This window comes from Ostrinia furnacalis, unplaced genomic scaffold, assembly GCF_004193835.3.
Source record: "Ostrinia furnacalis isolate ACB-3 unplaced genomic scaffold, ASM419383v2 OfSCF3663, whole genome shotgun sequence".
NCBI classification, from domain to species: Eukaryota; Metazoa; Arthropoda; class Insecta; order Lepidoptera; family Crambidae; genus Ostrinia; species Ostrinia furnacalis.
Window position 1 is genome coordinate 315,845 of NW_021133902.1, and position 15,936 is coordinate 331,780.

The 15,936-nt window shown below is 46.2% G+C and overlaps 1 protein-coding gene across 1 annotated transcript; it reads right to left on the minus strand.

The window, feature by feature from the left end:
• Window positions 1-138: 138 nt before the first annotated feature.
• Window positions 139-13,574, minus strand: LOC114358077 (Down syndrome cell adhesion molecule-like protein Dscam2). Its single transcript, XM_028311950.1, has 6 exons — window positions 13,427-13,574; window positions 11,868-12,036; window positions 10,642-10,768; window positions 9,681-9,853; window positions 8,472-8,651; window positions 139-1,383 (listed from the first exon to the last, which is right to left on the minus strand). The coding sequence occupies exons 1-6, from the start codon at window positions 13,514-13,516 to the stop codon at window positions 986-988; spliced, it is 1,137 nt and encodes a 378-aa protein (XP_028167751.1). The 5' UTR covers window positions 13,517-13,574; the 3' UTR covers window positions 139-985.
• Window positions 13,575-15,936: the final 2,362 nt, after the last annotated feature.

Here is a 15,936-nt window from a genome sequence, read left to right on the forward strand (position 1 = left end):
TTGACCCCAAGCTACCCATCCTTATCGCTCGCGCATAATTATATTACTGTCGCGACTGTGCGACGGGTGCCCGCAGTGAGTGTGCGAGCGCGACAGCAACATAATTACGCGCGAGCGATAATGATGGGTAGTTTGGGGTCATTAGACAAAATTCTACGTGCTCAGAGACCGGGCTTTACCATCTCCTACGTGCCGCCTCGCAGCAGCGGGCGCGCGTGTGTCCCGGGGACTGACACTCACCGCTGACGGCGGCGCCCGGCGCGTCCCAGGCGAGCGCCAGGCGCGCGGGCGCCGCGTGTGTGAGGCGCAGCAGCGGGCGCGCGTGTGTCCCGGGGACTGACACTCACCGCTGACGGCGGCGCCCGGCGCGTCCCAGGCGAGCGCCAGGCGCGCGGGCGCCGCGTGTGTGAGGCGCAGCAGCGGGCGCGCGTGTGTCCCGGGGACTGACACTCACCGCTGACGGCGGCGCCCGGCGCGTCCCAGGCGAGCGCCAGGCGCGCGGGCGCCGCGTGTGTGAGGCGCAGCAGCGGGCGCGCGTGTGTCCCGGGGACTGACACTCACCGCTGACGGCGGCGCCCGGCGCGTCCCAGGCGAGCGCCAGGCGCGCGGGCGCCGCGTGTGTGAGGCGCAGCAGCGGGCGCGCGTGTGTCCCGGGGACTGACACTCACCGCTGACGGCGGCGCCCGGCGCGTCCCAGGCGAGCGCCAGGCGCGCGGGCGCCGCGTGTGTGAGGCGCAGCAGCGGGCGCGCGTGTGTCCCGGGGACTGACACTCACCGCTGACGGCGGCGCCCGGCGCGTCCCAGGCGAGCGCCAGGCGCGCGGGCGCCGCGTGTGTGAGGCGCAGCAGCGGGCGCGCGTGTGTCCCGGGGACTGACACTCACCGCTGACGGCGGCGCCCGGCGCGTCCCAGGCGAGCGCCAGGCGCGCGGGCGCCGCGTGTGTGAGGCGCAGCAGCGGGCGCGCGTGTGTCCCGGGGACTGACACTCACCGCTGACGGCGGCGCCCGGCGCGTCCCAGGCGAGCGCCAGGCGCGCGGGCGCCGCGTGTGTGAGGCGCAGCAGCGGGCGCGCGTGTGTCCCGGGGACTGACACTCACCGCTGACGGCGGCGCCCGGCGCGTCCCAGGCGAGCGCCAGGCGCGCGGGCGCCGCGTGTGTGAGGCGCAGCAGCGGGCGCGCGTGTGTCCCGGGGACTGACACTCACCGCTGACGGCGGCGCCCGGCGCGTCCCAGGCGAGCGCCAGGCGCGCGGGCGCCGCGTGTGTGAGGCGCAGCAGCGGGCGCGCGGGCGGGCTGAGCGCCAGCACCTCCCACGTGGCGCGCTCGGAGCCGTACGGGTTGCGGACGGTGCACGTGTAGTTGTCCGACACGGTGCGGTCGAGGTCTGGTGACGTAAGTGAAAGCAAAGTTTAAGCATGTCGCTTTGCATGTCTGTGCGGACGGGAGGCAGTGGCAGGGTCTGGAAGGTTATCTTATAGTAATCTTATAGTTGATTAGCGTGGTTGGTACCTTATTTGGTAATGGTAATAGGTTAGCTACATAATTATTTTTAATAGTAAATTTGGTACCTACTGGTCACTTATTTATGTAATATAAGTAATTAGTTATTGTTATTCCTGTTAAATAATATTGACTTTGTATTATTTCTTTGACATTTTGTACACTGAACAACATTATAAATGTCAGTTGGTTTATATTGTTCAGTTATTTCTGTACATTAATGATGTGCATGTATTTTAATCATAACTTATTTTTTTATTTTTTTTATTTCTAAGCTTGTAATCGTTTAAATAAATAAAAAATGGTTTATTATTCTATGTTTTATTTACCAGGTAAGGTCGCTACCTTACCCGGTAATGGTAATAAGTTATGTAGTCTGCTACGCTACATAACTTGGTAATGTTAATAAGTTATGTATTCTGCTATGCTACATAACTTGGTAATGGTAAGGTAAGGTCGCCACCTTACCTGGTAATGATGAGGTAAGATCGCTACCTTACCTGGTAATGGTAATAAGTTATGTAGTCTGGTACGCTACATAACTTCTTACCTCACCATTACCAAGTTATGTAGTTTGGTTCGCTACATAACTTGGTAATGGTAATAAGTTATGTAGTCTGGTACGCTACATGACTTTGTAATGGTAATAAGTTATGTGGTTTGGTAAGCTACATAACTTGGTAATGGTAAGGTATGGTCGCTACCTTGCCTGGTAATGGTAATAAGTTATGTAGTCTGGTACGCTACATGGTAAGGTAAGATCGCTACCTTACCCGGTAATGGTAATAAGTTATGTAGTCTGGTAAGCTACATAACTTGGTAATGGTAATAAGTTATGTAGTCTGCTATGCTACATAACTTAATAATGGTAAGGTAAGAAGTTATGTAGTTTGGTAGGTTACATAACTTGGTAATGGTAAGGTAAGGTCGCCACCTTACCTGGTAATGATGAGGTAAGATCGCTACCTTACCTGGTAATGGTAATAAGTTATGTAGTCTGGTAAGGTACATAACTTGGCAATGGTAATAAGTTATGTAGTCTACTATGCTACATAACTTGGTAATGGTAAGGTAAGAAGTTATGTAATCTGCTATGCTACATAACTTGGTAAGGTAAGGTCGCTACCTTACTAGGTAATGGTAACAAGTTATGTAGTCTGGTAAGCTACATAACTTGGTAATGGTAATAAGTTATGTAGTCTGCTATGCTACATAACTTAGTAATGGTAAGGTAAGAAGTTATGTAGTCTGGTACGCTACATAATTTGGTAATGGTAAGGTAAGGTCGCTACCTTGCCTGGTAATGGTAATAAGTTATGTAGTCTGCTACGCTACATAACTTGGTAAGGTAAGGTCGCATCCTGGCCTGGTAATGGTAATAAGTTATGTAGTCTGCTACGCTACATAACTTGGTAATGGTGAGGTAAGAAGTTATGTAGTTTGGTTCGCTACATAACTTGGTAATGGTAATAAGTTATGTGGTTTGGTAAGCTACATAACTTGGTAATGGTAAGGTATGGTCGCTACCTTGCCTGGTAATGGTAATAAGTTATGTAGTCTGGTACGCTACATGGTAAGGTAAGGTCGCCACCTTACCCGGTAATGGTAATAAGTTATGTAGTCTGGTACGCTACATGGTAATGGTAAGGTAAGGTCGCTACCTTACCCGGTAATGGTAAATAAGTTATGTAGTCTGCTACGCTACATAACTTGGTAATGGGTAAGGTAAGAAGTTATGTAGTTTGGTAGGCTACATAACTTGGTAATGGTAATAAGTTATGTGGTTTGGTAAGCTACATAACTTGGTAATGGTAAGGTATGGTCGCTACCTTTCCTGGTAATGGTAATAAGTTATGTAGTCTGGTACGCTACATGGTAATGGTAAGGTAAGGTCGCTACCTTACCTGGTAATGGTAATAAGTTATGTAGTCTACTACGCTACATAACTTGGTAAGGTAAGGTCGCTACCTTACTAGGTAATGGTAATAAGTTATGTAGTCTGGTAAGCTACATAACTTGGTAATGGTAATAAGTTATGTAGTCTGCTATGCTACATAACTTAGTAATGGTAAGGTAAGAAGTTATGTAGTTTGGTAGGTTACATAACTTGGTAATGGTAAGGTAAGGTCGCCACCTTACCTGGTAATGATGAGGTAAGATCGCTACCTTACCTGGTAATGGTAATAAGTTATGTAGTCTGGTAAGGTACATAACTTGGTAATGGTAATAAGTTATGTAGTCTGCTACGCTACATAACTTGGTAAGGTAAGGTCGCTACCTTACCCGGTAATGGTAATAAGTTATGTAGTCTACTACGCTACATAACTTGGTAAGGTAAGGTCGCTACCTTACTAGGTAATGGTAATAAGTTATGTAGTCTGGTACGCTACATAACTTGGTAATGGTAATAAGTTATGTGGGGTAAGCTACATAACTTGGTAATGGTAAGGGTATTGTCGCTACCTTACCCGGTAATGGTAATAAGTTATTGTAATGTGTGTGTATGTGTAATATATGTATATGTGAATGTATGTATGATTTTGTTTTAACTCACTATCAGAGATTCAATTTCTTCGTAATTTTTAGTTTGTAGCCATTCAGTGACTGCTGGTACGCTTCATAACTTGGTAAGGTAAGGTAGCACCTTGCCTGGTAATGGTAATAAGTTACGTATTCTGGTACGCTACGTTCACGTAGTCCTGCCACTAGGCACTAGATGGCGCTGTACCACGCCACGTAGTTCTGCTACCAGGCACTAGATGGCGCTGTACAACGCCACGTAGTCCTGCCACCAGGCACTAGATGACGTTGTACCACGCCAAGTAGTCCTGCCACCAGACACTAGTACCACGTCAAGTAGTCCTGCTACCAGGCACTAGATGGCGCTGTACCACGCCACGTAGTCCTGCCACCAGACACTAGTACCACGTCAAGTAGTCCTGCTACCAGGCACTAGATGGCGCTGTACCACGTAGTCCTGCCACCAGGCACTAGATGACGTTGTACCACGCCACGTAGTCCTGCCACTAGATGGCGCTGTACCACGTCACCAGGCGCTATACTACGCCACGTAGTCCTGCCACCAGGCACTAGATGACGTTGTACCACGCCACGTAGTCCTGCCACTAGATGGCGCTGTACCGCACCACGTAGTACTGCCACCAGGCACTAGGTGGAGCTGTACCACGTCACGTAGTCCTGCCATCAGATACTAGATGGCGCTGTACCTCGCCACGTAGTCCTGCCACCAGGTACTAGATGGCGCTGTACCACGCCACGTAGTCCTGCCACCAGGCACTAGATTGCGCTGTACCATGTAGTCCTGCCACCAGATGACGTTGTACCACGCCACGTAGTCCTGCCACCAGGTACTAGATGGCGCTGTACCACGCCACGTAGTCCTGCCACCAGGTACTAGATGGCGCTGTACCACGCCACGTAGTCCTGCCACCAGGAACTAGTCCTTGTCCTCCGTATGGAGAACAGGGTAGTCATCTAGCCGTGTAGCATGTAATGCATCAGGTATCAAGTGAGTACCTACCTACAGCACGACTCCACCACGAGCCGCTCGCGCATGGTTCGCAACGACCCGCCGAGTGGCGGTATCACTGCGACCACGAAACAGAGATTCTCGAGCACTGCGGGTCCGGGATCTCGCAGCTAGATACACGATGACCGTGGACGAACCGTACTCACTTGAAGGTTGGATACGATACATGCTACATGGCAGGTGAGTACCCTGCTGTGTGTACTATCTCTTTCTAATGGCGTGTCCACACATGCCGCCGGCTTTCAAAATGCCTTGCCAGTGTGCCGTCCTGGCCACCGGGTTGGCCGCCCGGCATATTGTGTGGATGCGCCATAATCAATAGCCAGCAACCAACAATATTTTATTTACAAAAAAATACAGACAGTAATACAAATGAACAATAAAATAATAACAGTCATAAAAATAAACAACGAGCTAATACAATTTGAAAAATTTGAATTTGAATACAATCATTTTACAATATTCTATTACTATACTATCATTTTTATTTTCCTTATCTCTATGTAAGTAATCTTTATTAATTATAAACACTTTTTATAATTTACAATCAAAACAAACGGACAAACAAAAAAGATTAACTATTTACAATTATTACATCATTATCAACCGTTCGGTGTGCCGTGCTTCGTGGTGAAGTCTCGAAGCCGCGCCGCATCTCTCCGTTTGACAGGTTACAGGCTCGGCCAGCTTCTCGGTCGGTGTTGTCAGCACGCCGCCTCCGGTCTGCACGTTCCTCTGCTCGGAGCCACTGTCCTTCCCAGAGGCTGCCGTGAGGCTCTCGCCGGCTGCTGAAGCTCGGGTGAGCACTCCTTCATCCTCACAAAGAACATGTGCGACAGTCTCTGCTCCGTCCGCCAGCTCTGCTTCCCCAGGGCTCGCGGCGAGGTGGTTCGAAGGCTGGAACAGGAAGAAGTGGTTGGGGGTCAGCGTCTCGGGGTCTTCAGGGTCGACTAAGAATACTCAGATACTGTATAAGTACCTGTATTATCATGACATTTTGTTCTGCAAATAAACTTATTTGATTTGATTTGTTTGCGTGAGCGGTCGGCTGTTGACGGTTATATCCACCTCGGCGAGCAAGGTGACGAAGGTCTCTTCCGATGTCGATCGACTGTCCATCACGGCCGCCAGGGCCGTTTTGACGAAACCGAGGCCATGCCTATGAATGGATCTCCAGGAGGAATGAAGCACCAGGTTATTCTTCTTTTGGCCGCTTCATCTTCTGTCTGATGCTGCCGTCTCGAGGTGCACCGCTCTCGCCGTCAGACAAGTGAATGGCGCCACGTTGAAAGAATGAAAAGAAATAAATAAACATTTATTGCTATGGACATCACAAAAGACAAAAGAGGTAAATAAAAAAAAGCAAACAAGATAGATAGGTAACACATAAAACATACAATGAAAGAGAAAGTAAACTGAGCAGTGCTACCCTGTCGCACAGCGATGCCCATCGCAATGGGAACCCACTCAGCATATGCCGTGACCCCCGGTGATCGTTGACCGTAGGTCATTTCGGTTGCCCTCCTCTAGTGAGCGACAGCCCGAAGTAGTCTCGTGTAGGCACGCTGGTGGTGGGCGAGCCGACCGCCGGGATGGTCACCGGTTGTTGACTCAGGCGGCGGCCATTTTCTGCGGCGCGGTGCACGTCAGTGAAAGATACTGTGCGCCGTCCTCCGAAGTCCCGGTATGTAGAACCTCTGTCGGCATCGGTTGATGGTGGTCTCCACTCCGTGGTGACGCCCGACGCGATGCACGCACTCGATGTACAGCCTGGCGATGTGGTGACGGCCGTCAAGGATGGCTGGCCGCTTCAGGATGTGTTCTGCTGCTGCTATCCGGTATTTCTCTGCCAGGACCCCGTCGAAGAGTTCTCAATAATTTATTTATTTTTTATTGGGCTATCAACATGAGATACAGTATTAACCACAATTATAAAATAAACAATTAAGCCAAAGGTCTCTAGCTAACTGCTCCCACACAAACGATAACCACAGCATGCATAATATTATAATGTGAGCAACCCGTGAACTTTACACAATACAATAACATAATATAGTACTTAATTACAACTTCGAATATAAACCAGAAACAACAAAAAGAAAGTTACAAAAATAAAAATAATAATAATAAGAGGCTTCCTAGATGCATATATGCCACCGGGGGCACGTCACCCGTCTTAATTGTTTTTAAGAAATCAGTGAGGCTTTAAAAAATTATATCAAGTTCTGGCAACTTCTTGCTGAGATCATTGTATATTGAATATCTTCTTTAACTCGCTGCTATCGACGACACGCCAATGTTGTGATAAACACTCAATCTCTTGTATATCGCTCAGTGAAAACGTCGATTCAGAAGTTGGTTTTGCTCTCTAAAAGCTAAGAACGATATAATTATTTACATTAGGAAACAATCAGTCACGTTTGCAAAATCCAAAAGTGAACAGTAAATTATGTAACAGGGGATAAATTTAGAAATGGAGTCATGGCGATTGTTTAGGAGAAAAATTTTGGAGCCGGTTTGGTAAAGTTGTATTGTAACACGCAGAAGATGTTGCATTGGTTTGAGAGTGTAAAAATGGTCGTACTCGTGCACAGCACGGACGGTCGTGCGCAGCGCCATCTATGATGCCCTACATAAATCATTTCGTAAACTGTTCACTGTACTGTTAGTTCTTATAAAGCAAGATGACTTATAGATGGCGCTTTACAAACATTTGTTTTATAATAATATAGGTAGATGGCGTTAATATGGGTTTGGAACAGCAATCTTTGAGGTCACGAAGTTAAAGGATATAGTTCCAAAATACTGGACTGTCCTGTCGATGACATTGACAGCGGGGCGCCACCGTCAATACCGAATCGCTGGTTCCGATTTTTGCCATGTTGGAAACCATATAGTTGAACGATGGTAGCGCCCCCCTGTCATTGAGTTTGGCGGGACAGTTCAGCGTGGGTCATCTATAACTGGGGCAAGTACAATAAAACCATCCGGCCACCAACAATCGGCTTTTACCCGTGGTCCCTCCAAATGTCCCCCTGGTGGATCCACGGGTAATTTTTTTTACTCGTTGTCCCACCGTTCTGAACAGTGTTTGCCAGTGGGTCTACGGGTAATTTATTGTAACCATGGTCCCACCGCACTAAGTGGCAAACATTGCATGTCACCTAGGTATCTATAATATTATAAAAAAATCCATAGATATAAAAGACTTAATTCCTAAGTTCATATTTATTTGAGAATAAATTTCTAAAATTAATTATAGATTTTTTTATAATATTATAGATACCTGCACCGCACTAAGTGGCAGACATGCAATGTTTGCCACTTAGTGCGGTGGGACCATGGTTAAAATAAATTACCCGTGGACCCACCAGGGGGACACGTTGGGGGAACACGGGTAAAAGCCGCCAACAATAACTCACCGAATATGACCAGGTATTCCCCGTCGACGTGGAACCTGGGGTCGGCAGTCAGAGGCGGCGCGGGCCGGCGGCGGGCCCACGCGCGCGCGGGAGCCGGGCCCGCCGCGCCGCAGCGCAGCCGCACGCTGCGACCCGCCGCGCCGCGCACGCGCCGCCCGAACGACCAGATCGTCGCGGGCGCTTGGAAAAGAGTACAGAACTGGTTAGTATCACAATATTATATGACTGGTTTTAGAACTACGCTGACACACGCTAACCGTCAGCGCTCACAGCCGAAAGTTGAAGCATTGGCGCCGAGCGATCAGCGTCATTCTGGAACGTTCCCTTCAATTCAAAATAATATGTATGTATGTGACTTTGTTGGTGTACCTAATAAATAAATAAATTTTGATTTGTCAGCGCCAACGATCAGCCAGCTAGTTGTAACCTTTTTCTAAAACCCGCCTAACGACATGCAATCTAGTTGTAACCTTATTCTTTCTTTGCAATAAATTGCTAATCACTAATCCTGCTGACCGAGACAGAGGACACCGCCACCACCCAGCCCCCTAATCCTGCAAGCACCACCACCACGACAGATGTCACGACAGCCAGCCCAACGCAACCTCAACCCAATCGATTGACTACCTGCACGCTTCTTTGCTTCTTTGGCATCCAAGAACCACCCATTCACCAGACGTTCACTGGTCCTCCTCACCCACGTCGTTTCACTCGGTGGGTCCCGCGCCGAGGGAGGCTCGGGTGTCAAAACTGATCTGCAGGACAGTCCGTCTACCGCCTGGCAGAAGCCAGCCGAGAATATGCCCGGGACATGAACGCCCGAACGGCCAGTAAGCTATCCTGTAGGCCTAAGATGCGCGCAGCGATAAGCGGTTATAAATAAATATAAATAAATCATTTATTTCCCCTCACAAACTTAGGTTAAATTACATTTGGTAAAAAATACATTACGCTATAGGTACTTTTAATACTAAGTTTGTGTGGGACTGGTGCCTAAAATAGGTTTCGTTTAAAACCTGTTCTACAGGTCACCAGGCCCCCACCCGTGGAATATTATATGGTAGTATAGCGGTTATCACGCCATTTTGTCGATTTTGCCCATACATTTTGACATCGACAAAAGTTATCACGGCGCGCATCTTAGGCCTACTGCATAGATAGACACATATCATAATCGAGTTCCAACTTGCTAACAGGTTGGTGTCTCACCCCTGGCGTTGGGTTTGCGCGCGACGACGGCACTCATCTCGCCCTCGCCGGCGGCGGTGGCGGCCGTGACCCACACCTCGTACACCTGCGCCTCGTGCAAGCCTCGAAGCTCCACGTGGTACTCCTCCTGCCCTTCCACGTGAGCCACCGTTAGTTGCGAGTGCTGGCCTGTCCTGGAAGTGATTGTCTAATTAAATACGTTTTGGCAGAACTTGACTTTTATTCATTGACCAATTTGACCATATTAGCAGATTAAATACAAATGTAGTCAAAGTAGGTCATCTTCATAGAAACGCACCGAGCGCAGTTTTTATGTGAGCGTGCCAATACGTATGCGGCGCGCACGCACACACTGACAAAGTTTAGCGTGGATTAGCGGGGAGTTGCGCCGAAACAAACCGCGCTCGGTGCGTTTCTATGAAGATGACCTACTCATTTGTATTTACTCTGATATTAGTGATAAGATACAACTAAAGTCCATTTGCCACATGCACGCCACGTCGCGCGTAATTATATTGCTGTCGCATTCGCATTCTCACTGCGGCCGCCCGTCGCACAGTAGCAACAGCAATATAATAAAATTAGTCGCGAGCGATAAGGATGGGCAGCTTGGGGTCATTGGACGAAATTATATATGCTCGGCGACTGGACTTTAATTACAAACGAAATAACTAGTTGTCCAACATTGAAAAAATTGCCTTCAGCAATGAGCACGAGAATGTTATGACATCTTGTCTCAGAGCACAAGAACGTATGACATTCTGTCTCACTCCAAGAGTCGAAACAATAAATTACCTTACGCTCACTAGTTGGCGCCACTATCTTAGCCACAAGCAAGGACCTTACTCGCCAGTGACACCAAGTGAGACAAATTCTCATCGAATTTGTTACTCTATTGTATTATGCAGACCGATATGCAATGACAGAGGGAACAACTAAGGAACATTATCAATCAACAAACCTCTGTGGCCTGCTGTACACAGTGTAATGCTTGATTTTTCCATTCTTCTGTGTGGGTGTCAGCCAGCTGACTATCACGGTGTCTTCAGAATTGGCCAATGCTTTTATATCCGCTGGAGCGCCTGGAACTGATAACATTAAGGAAATTAGTTGACTGAAAAGCAAAGAGACTCGGTTTCGGAATGATTATTTTGACGTTTAGGAGTTAAGGGCACATCTAGTAGATCAATCAATCAAATTTCTTCGATAATTAATTTGAAAATGTTACAATAACACAAGTTAAACAGCGCATAGCGAACTATAGATAATAATGCTTGCAAGTAGAATGTAATATTTTTAAATTCCAATAGATGTCACTAGTGCTATGACTACAAAATACTTGTCAAACAGCGCCATCTACCGATCTGTAGATAATAATTCTTGCAAGTAGAACGTAATATCTTTAACTTCCAACAGATGTCACTAGTTCCATGCTTTCCTTTCACCCTGTTTTCGAAAAATGAAGTATAGTTCCAAAATACTGGACTGTCCTGTCGATGACATTGACAGTGGGGCGCCACCGTCAATACCGGATCGCTGGTTCAGATTTTTGCCATGTTGGAAACCATATAGTTGAACGATGGTAGCGCCCCCCTGTCATTGAGTTTGGTGGGACAGTTCAGCGTGGGTCATCTATATGTATAAACATGGCAAAAATTGGAACCAGCGATTCGGTATTGACGGTGGCGCCCCGCTGTCAATGTCATCGATAGGACAGTTCAGTATTTTGGAACTATACCTACCATAAAATCTGCGTCCTCCTAAGGTCAAAGAACCTAACAAGAGCGTGGGCTCTTATCTATACTCGACGCAGACTCGTGACAGGGGGGGCCCATGAGTAATTTTTGAAACAAATGAGATGTACTCGCCAATATTTTATTAATTATTACGTATCATAAAATGGCTATGCCTGCCTCTTTACGACGTCACCCATACCCCCACCAGTGTGATTGCGAGAGAAAACGACGACGACGATGTGCCACGAGTAACGCTGCATCATCGAGTACAGTTGGAGGAGCGACAGGTGCTCTTAAGGTTCAGCCAAACCAACGCGCAACACGATCACACGCGATCAGCCGGCGTTCAGCGATGGCGAATTGGCGATTAATGCATTAAAACCTGTTTGCCATCGCTGCACGCCGGCTGGACTTGGTTTGACTGAACCTTTACAAAAAACATGAAACTCACTGTCCTCGTGCGTGGCGCAGTAGACGGGGTCGGAGGCGGGCCCGGGCCCGGCGGCGGTGCGCGCGCGCACGCCGAGCGAGTAGTTGGCGGCGCGCGCCAGCCCCGCCAGCGCCACCTCCAGCCCGCCCGCGCGCCTCAGCTCCGGCCGGCTGTCCGGCTCGCTCACCGCCTGCCAAATGAAGAATAGACGTATTGACACCACCAATCAATGAGGGCTATCGTTTTTATACTTAACAGTTGGCACCCATGGCGATTGACAGGATCTTACTCTACAGTGGCGCCATCTTGATGAGTGCAAATACGATAGTCCTCCTACCACTTTCGCGCTCACCAGTTGGTGCCACTGTCTTCGCTACTAGCAAGTGACAGGACCTTACTCCTACAGTGGCGCGAACTGGTGAGCGCTAAAACGATAGCCCTCATTGACGTACTTTTTAAAACTGTCAAAACGAAACTCTCCCATAGATTTTGTATGACACTACAAGCAAGTGACGTCACTATTTTGTCAACTCAAATAAACGACTTTTTTCAATAAAAATGCGACCAAAAATCGTAATTTACAGGTAATTTAAAATTAATTAAGTTTTTAAGACCAGAAGTGTCTATTTAGAAAAGTCGTGATTTAGAATTTTTGGTTAATGGTGTCAAATTGTCTTTTGATTCAAGTAGGTATATAAAGACATATTTTATTAGGTAAAATACGAGGATAGGTACAAAATAAAACTTTTTCTTTTGTTATTCTCTAGGTTCTTTATAGGACGCTTATGCACGACCAGTTTATAGCTTAACTCTATTTTTTTCGTCTAGAAATGCTTCGCATATCCACTAGCTGAAGAGAGCGGCCAGTGAATAGGTTATGTCAAACACTCCTTCATCAGAATCTCTGGAGCCTAATGAAACGGAGCTGGGAGTTATTGTCCTAGCTTGGACATTCGTCCATACCATCACTTCGGGACTGGCTGGCTGGTACTAAGAAGAATTGGAAGAAAGATAGTCACCTTAATTAAGTATTCGTTGTATTTGCCCACACGCAGTAGGTACAGTTCAAGTCTCAAAGAATCTATAGTACATTGAGTGAATTGGCTTGTCCCGATATAAAGTAGTTCAAAGAACAGCGTTCAAAGATGGCGCTTTACAAATAGTTGCTTATATAATTTCCAAGTAGATGGCGCTAAATACCAATAAATTGGTTTACAAAACAGTTTCATACTAATGAGGGTTTTCGCGTATGAAAGATCCGCTAGATGGCGGGACGTGAATGTGGGGTCTGTCTGACTGCTGCGTGATTGGTAGATTTTGACATAATTATCTGTCAATGTCATGTCAAAAATAACCAATCATGCAGCATTTGGACCTCGCGTCTACGTATTGCCATCTGGCGGATTATTCAATCGCGAACACCCTCATTGCAGAAAATACCATTTAAAAGGTTCAGCCAAACCAACGCAATCAGCCGGCGTGCAGCGATGGCGATCAATGCATTTAAGTCTCGCCATCGCTGCACGCCGGCTGATCGCGTTGGTTTGACTGGACCTTTACAAGAATGTAATAAAACAAACCTCATACAGCACTTCGTACCCCAGCAGCACGCCGCCCCTGCTGGCGGGCGGCGGCGGCTCCCACCACACGCGCACGGACTGCGCCGACATCGCCTCGCAGCGCACTCGCGACGGCGGCGCTTCTGGCGCTGGGACAGAGGGACGTTTCAATTAGAATTAACATTTAAAAACGTAACTACTACCCGCGCCCACCGACTATGTTATTGTACAGTCGCGGAATGAAAAGGTTCGTCACCTTAGTGTCGGTTTTCGCTTGCACTAGGTACTGTAAGAGTCAAAGCTGCCAACATAACAGTGCAAGAAACAGTGCTGCTAACATTTAAATAAATATGACGTTAGCAAACGAATAAGGTTTTGCTTGTTTATTTTTCTATCCCATCAGTGCGATGAAATGATGACATTGACCAATTGAAAATAGTTTTTTTTATTTAATAGAAATAATAATGGCAGGTTGAACCAACAAGAAGGTTTTAGTTTATCAATTATAATAATCTTCTTGACAAGATAAATCGTCAAACAACTTTGATCTGAATAATTTTGAACTTTACTGACGAACAGTTAAAGATATTCTGTAACTCTAACTCGAGATTATTCTGTAACATAGTTTCAAAAGGTAATATGTGCTCGCGATTCGTTGAAGGAATCAATTTGAAAACTGACGAACCTTTTCATTCCGTGACTGTACAAGCAAATGCAAGAAGAACCGCCCGCCCTTGTGGCCCCCGAATATGTGCTCATTATCCACTGCGGTATTAGGTCTCAACGTTCGAATAATCTTACTACGCAAGTAATGTAAACTGTTTACATTATGACGTCGCTGGTGTCATCATTACTTTCACGAGCAACGTGTTCTGTTTTTGGTCATATTGCTGTGACACCGGCCTCTTATCACATCTCCTTTTAGTTTCTGTGATCTGTGGAGGTGGCAACAGGTATTATTTCGCAACTTATACAGGGTGGAATTTTGTAATGCCACCTGAAAGAAAGTTCTGGAAATACCTACTTAAGATAGAAAATTTTACTAAAAGGAAACATTCCTTTATTATTGAAAAGAAAGAGAACAGCATTCAAAGATTTCTTGGTATTTTTTTAAAAAATTCGCTACCATATCATACCATTTTTTGTAAATCAATATAATAATTTCAAAATTCATGGTTTTCCTTTCATTTGTTTATTTATTTATTTATTTATTTAATTGAAATGCAAGTGAGCTTACAGATTTATATCCAAAGCGCTCACATTGCCAATTTGAAATTACATTTAATGTTAGTAAGTACTTATATCTATTTATGGTTAGTAGACAAATACAATCTTAATTTTTTTACAAAACACTCTAAGGAGTTGGCAAAGATGTCGACGTCTTGGACGGTTTGCGTAAACATGTTTAAAAGACAGAGTGCCCTGGGAGTCGGTGTGTTGTTAGCATGCAGTGTGCGCAGGCCATCGGGGGCACAGAACAGGCGGTGCTGACGACGACCCGTACGTGTGTAATTATTTGGAACAAATAAACTAATACTACGAAGCACGACAGGATTTTCTATTTTGCTACGCAGCAATAAGTAGTAGTGAATTGCTACCGACACTTTACGCCTCAGCTCAAGAGTATCAAGACCAACCATGCCAGATACAAAAAGGGAGGGAAACAGAAACGGGTAATACCCAAAAGTTCGTTTGTAAAGATATCTGGAAAACTTACGTTGGACTTTCTCTAACATTTCTGAATACTTTTTCTCTCGAGGAGACCAGACCACTGCCCCATACTCCAACTTGCTACGGACGTAAGCGTTATATAGCATCACAGCCAGACCAACAGTTCTAAACTGAGACGCTGTCCTCATTATGAACCCCAACACTCTGTTAGCACTTTTGCAAGTTGCAACAATATGCTCGCGAAAATTCAGTGCAGTGTCCATCATCAAACCCAAGTCTCTGATCTGGGTTACCCTCTCCAGAGGCCGATCTCCTAAGGCATATGAGTAAAACAAGGTATCATAAAGTCTTGAGAAAGTAATAACTTTTTTTTTTTATTTATTTATTTAATAGGACAACCAACAAGACATACACTGGAAGACAATCAATATTTACAACGTATTTAACTTAATCTAAGTGCTGCCTTAATTATAGGTTGCCACGGCATGCAATAGTGGACTTATACATAAACAGTGTCTACACTTAAAGAAAAGAGTTTCTTCACTTTGCTCTTAGATACGTTTAGGTCCAATTTATTTTCTACACTCCACTCAAGCACAGCTTGAATGTCCTGCTGCAGTAATACGCAATCCCTTTCCTCGCTAACTTTCAAGTAGAGTTTTAAATCATCTGCAAACATTAGGATACAACTCCCCGCACATTATTTTGATTAAAAGGTAACAAATATACTATATCAACATTAGTCAAAATGTAAATGCAAATGGAGATAAAAAATAGGCCATTTTACAAGGCGAGTTTGAATAGGCAGTTACAGGGCAGGTTAGGCGGTACCATCCTAAACTGCATCTCACTTAACACCA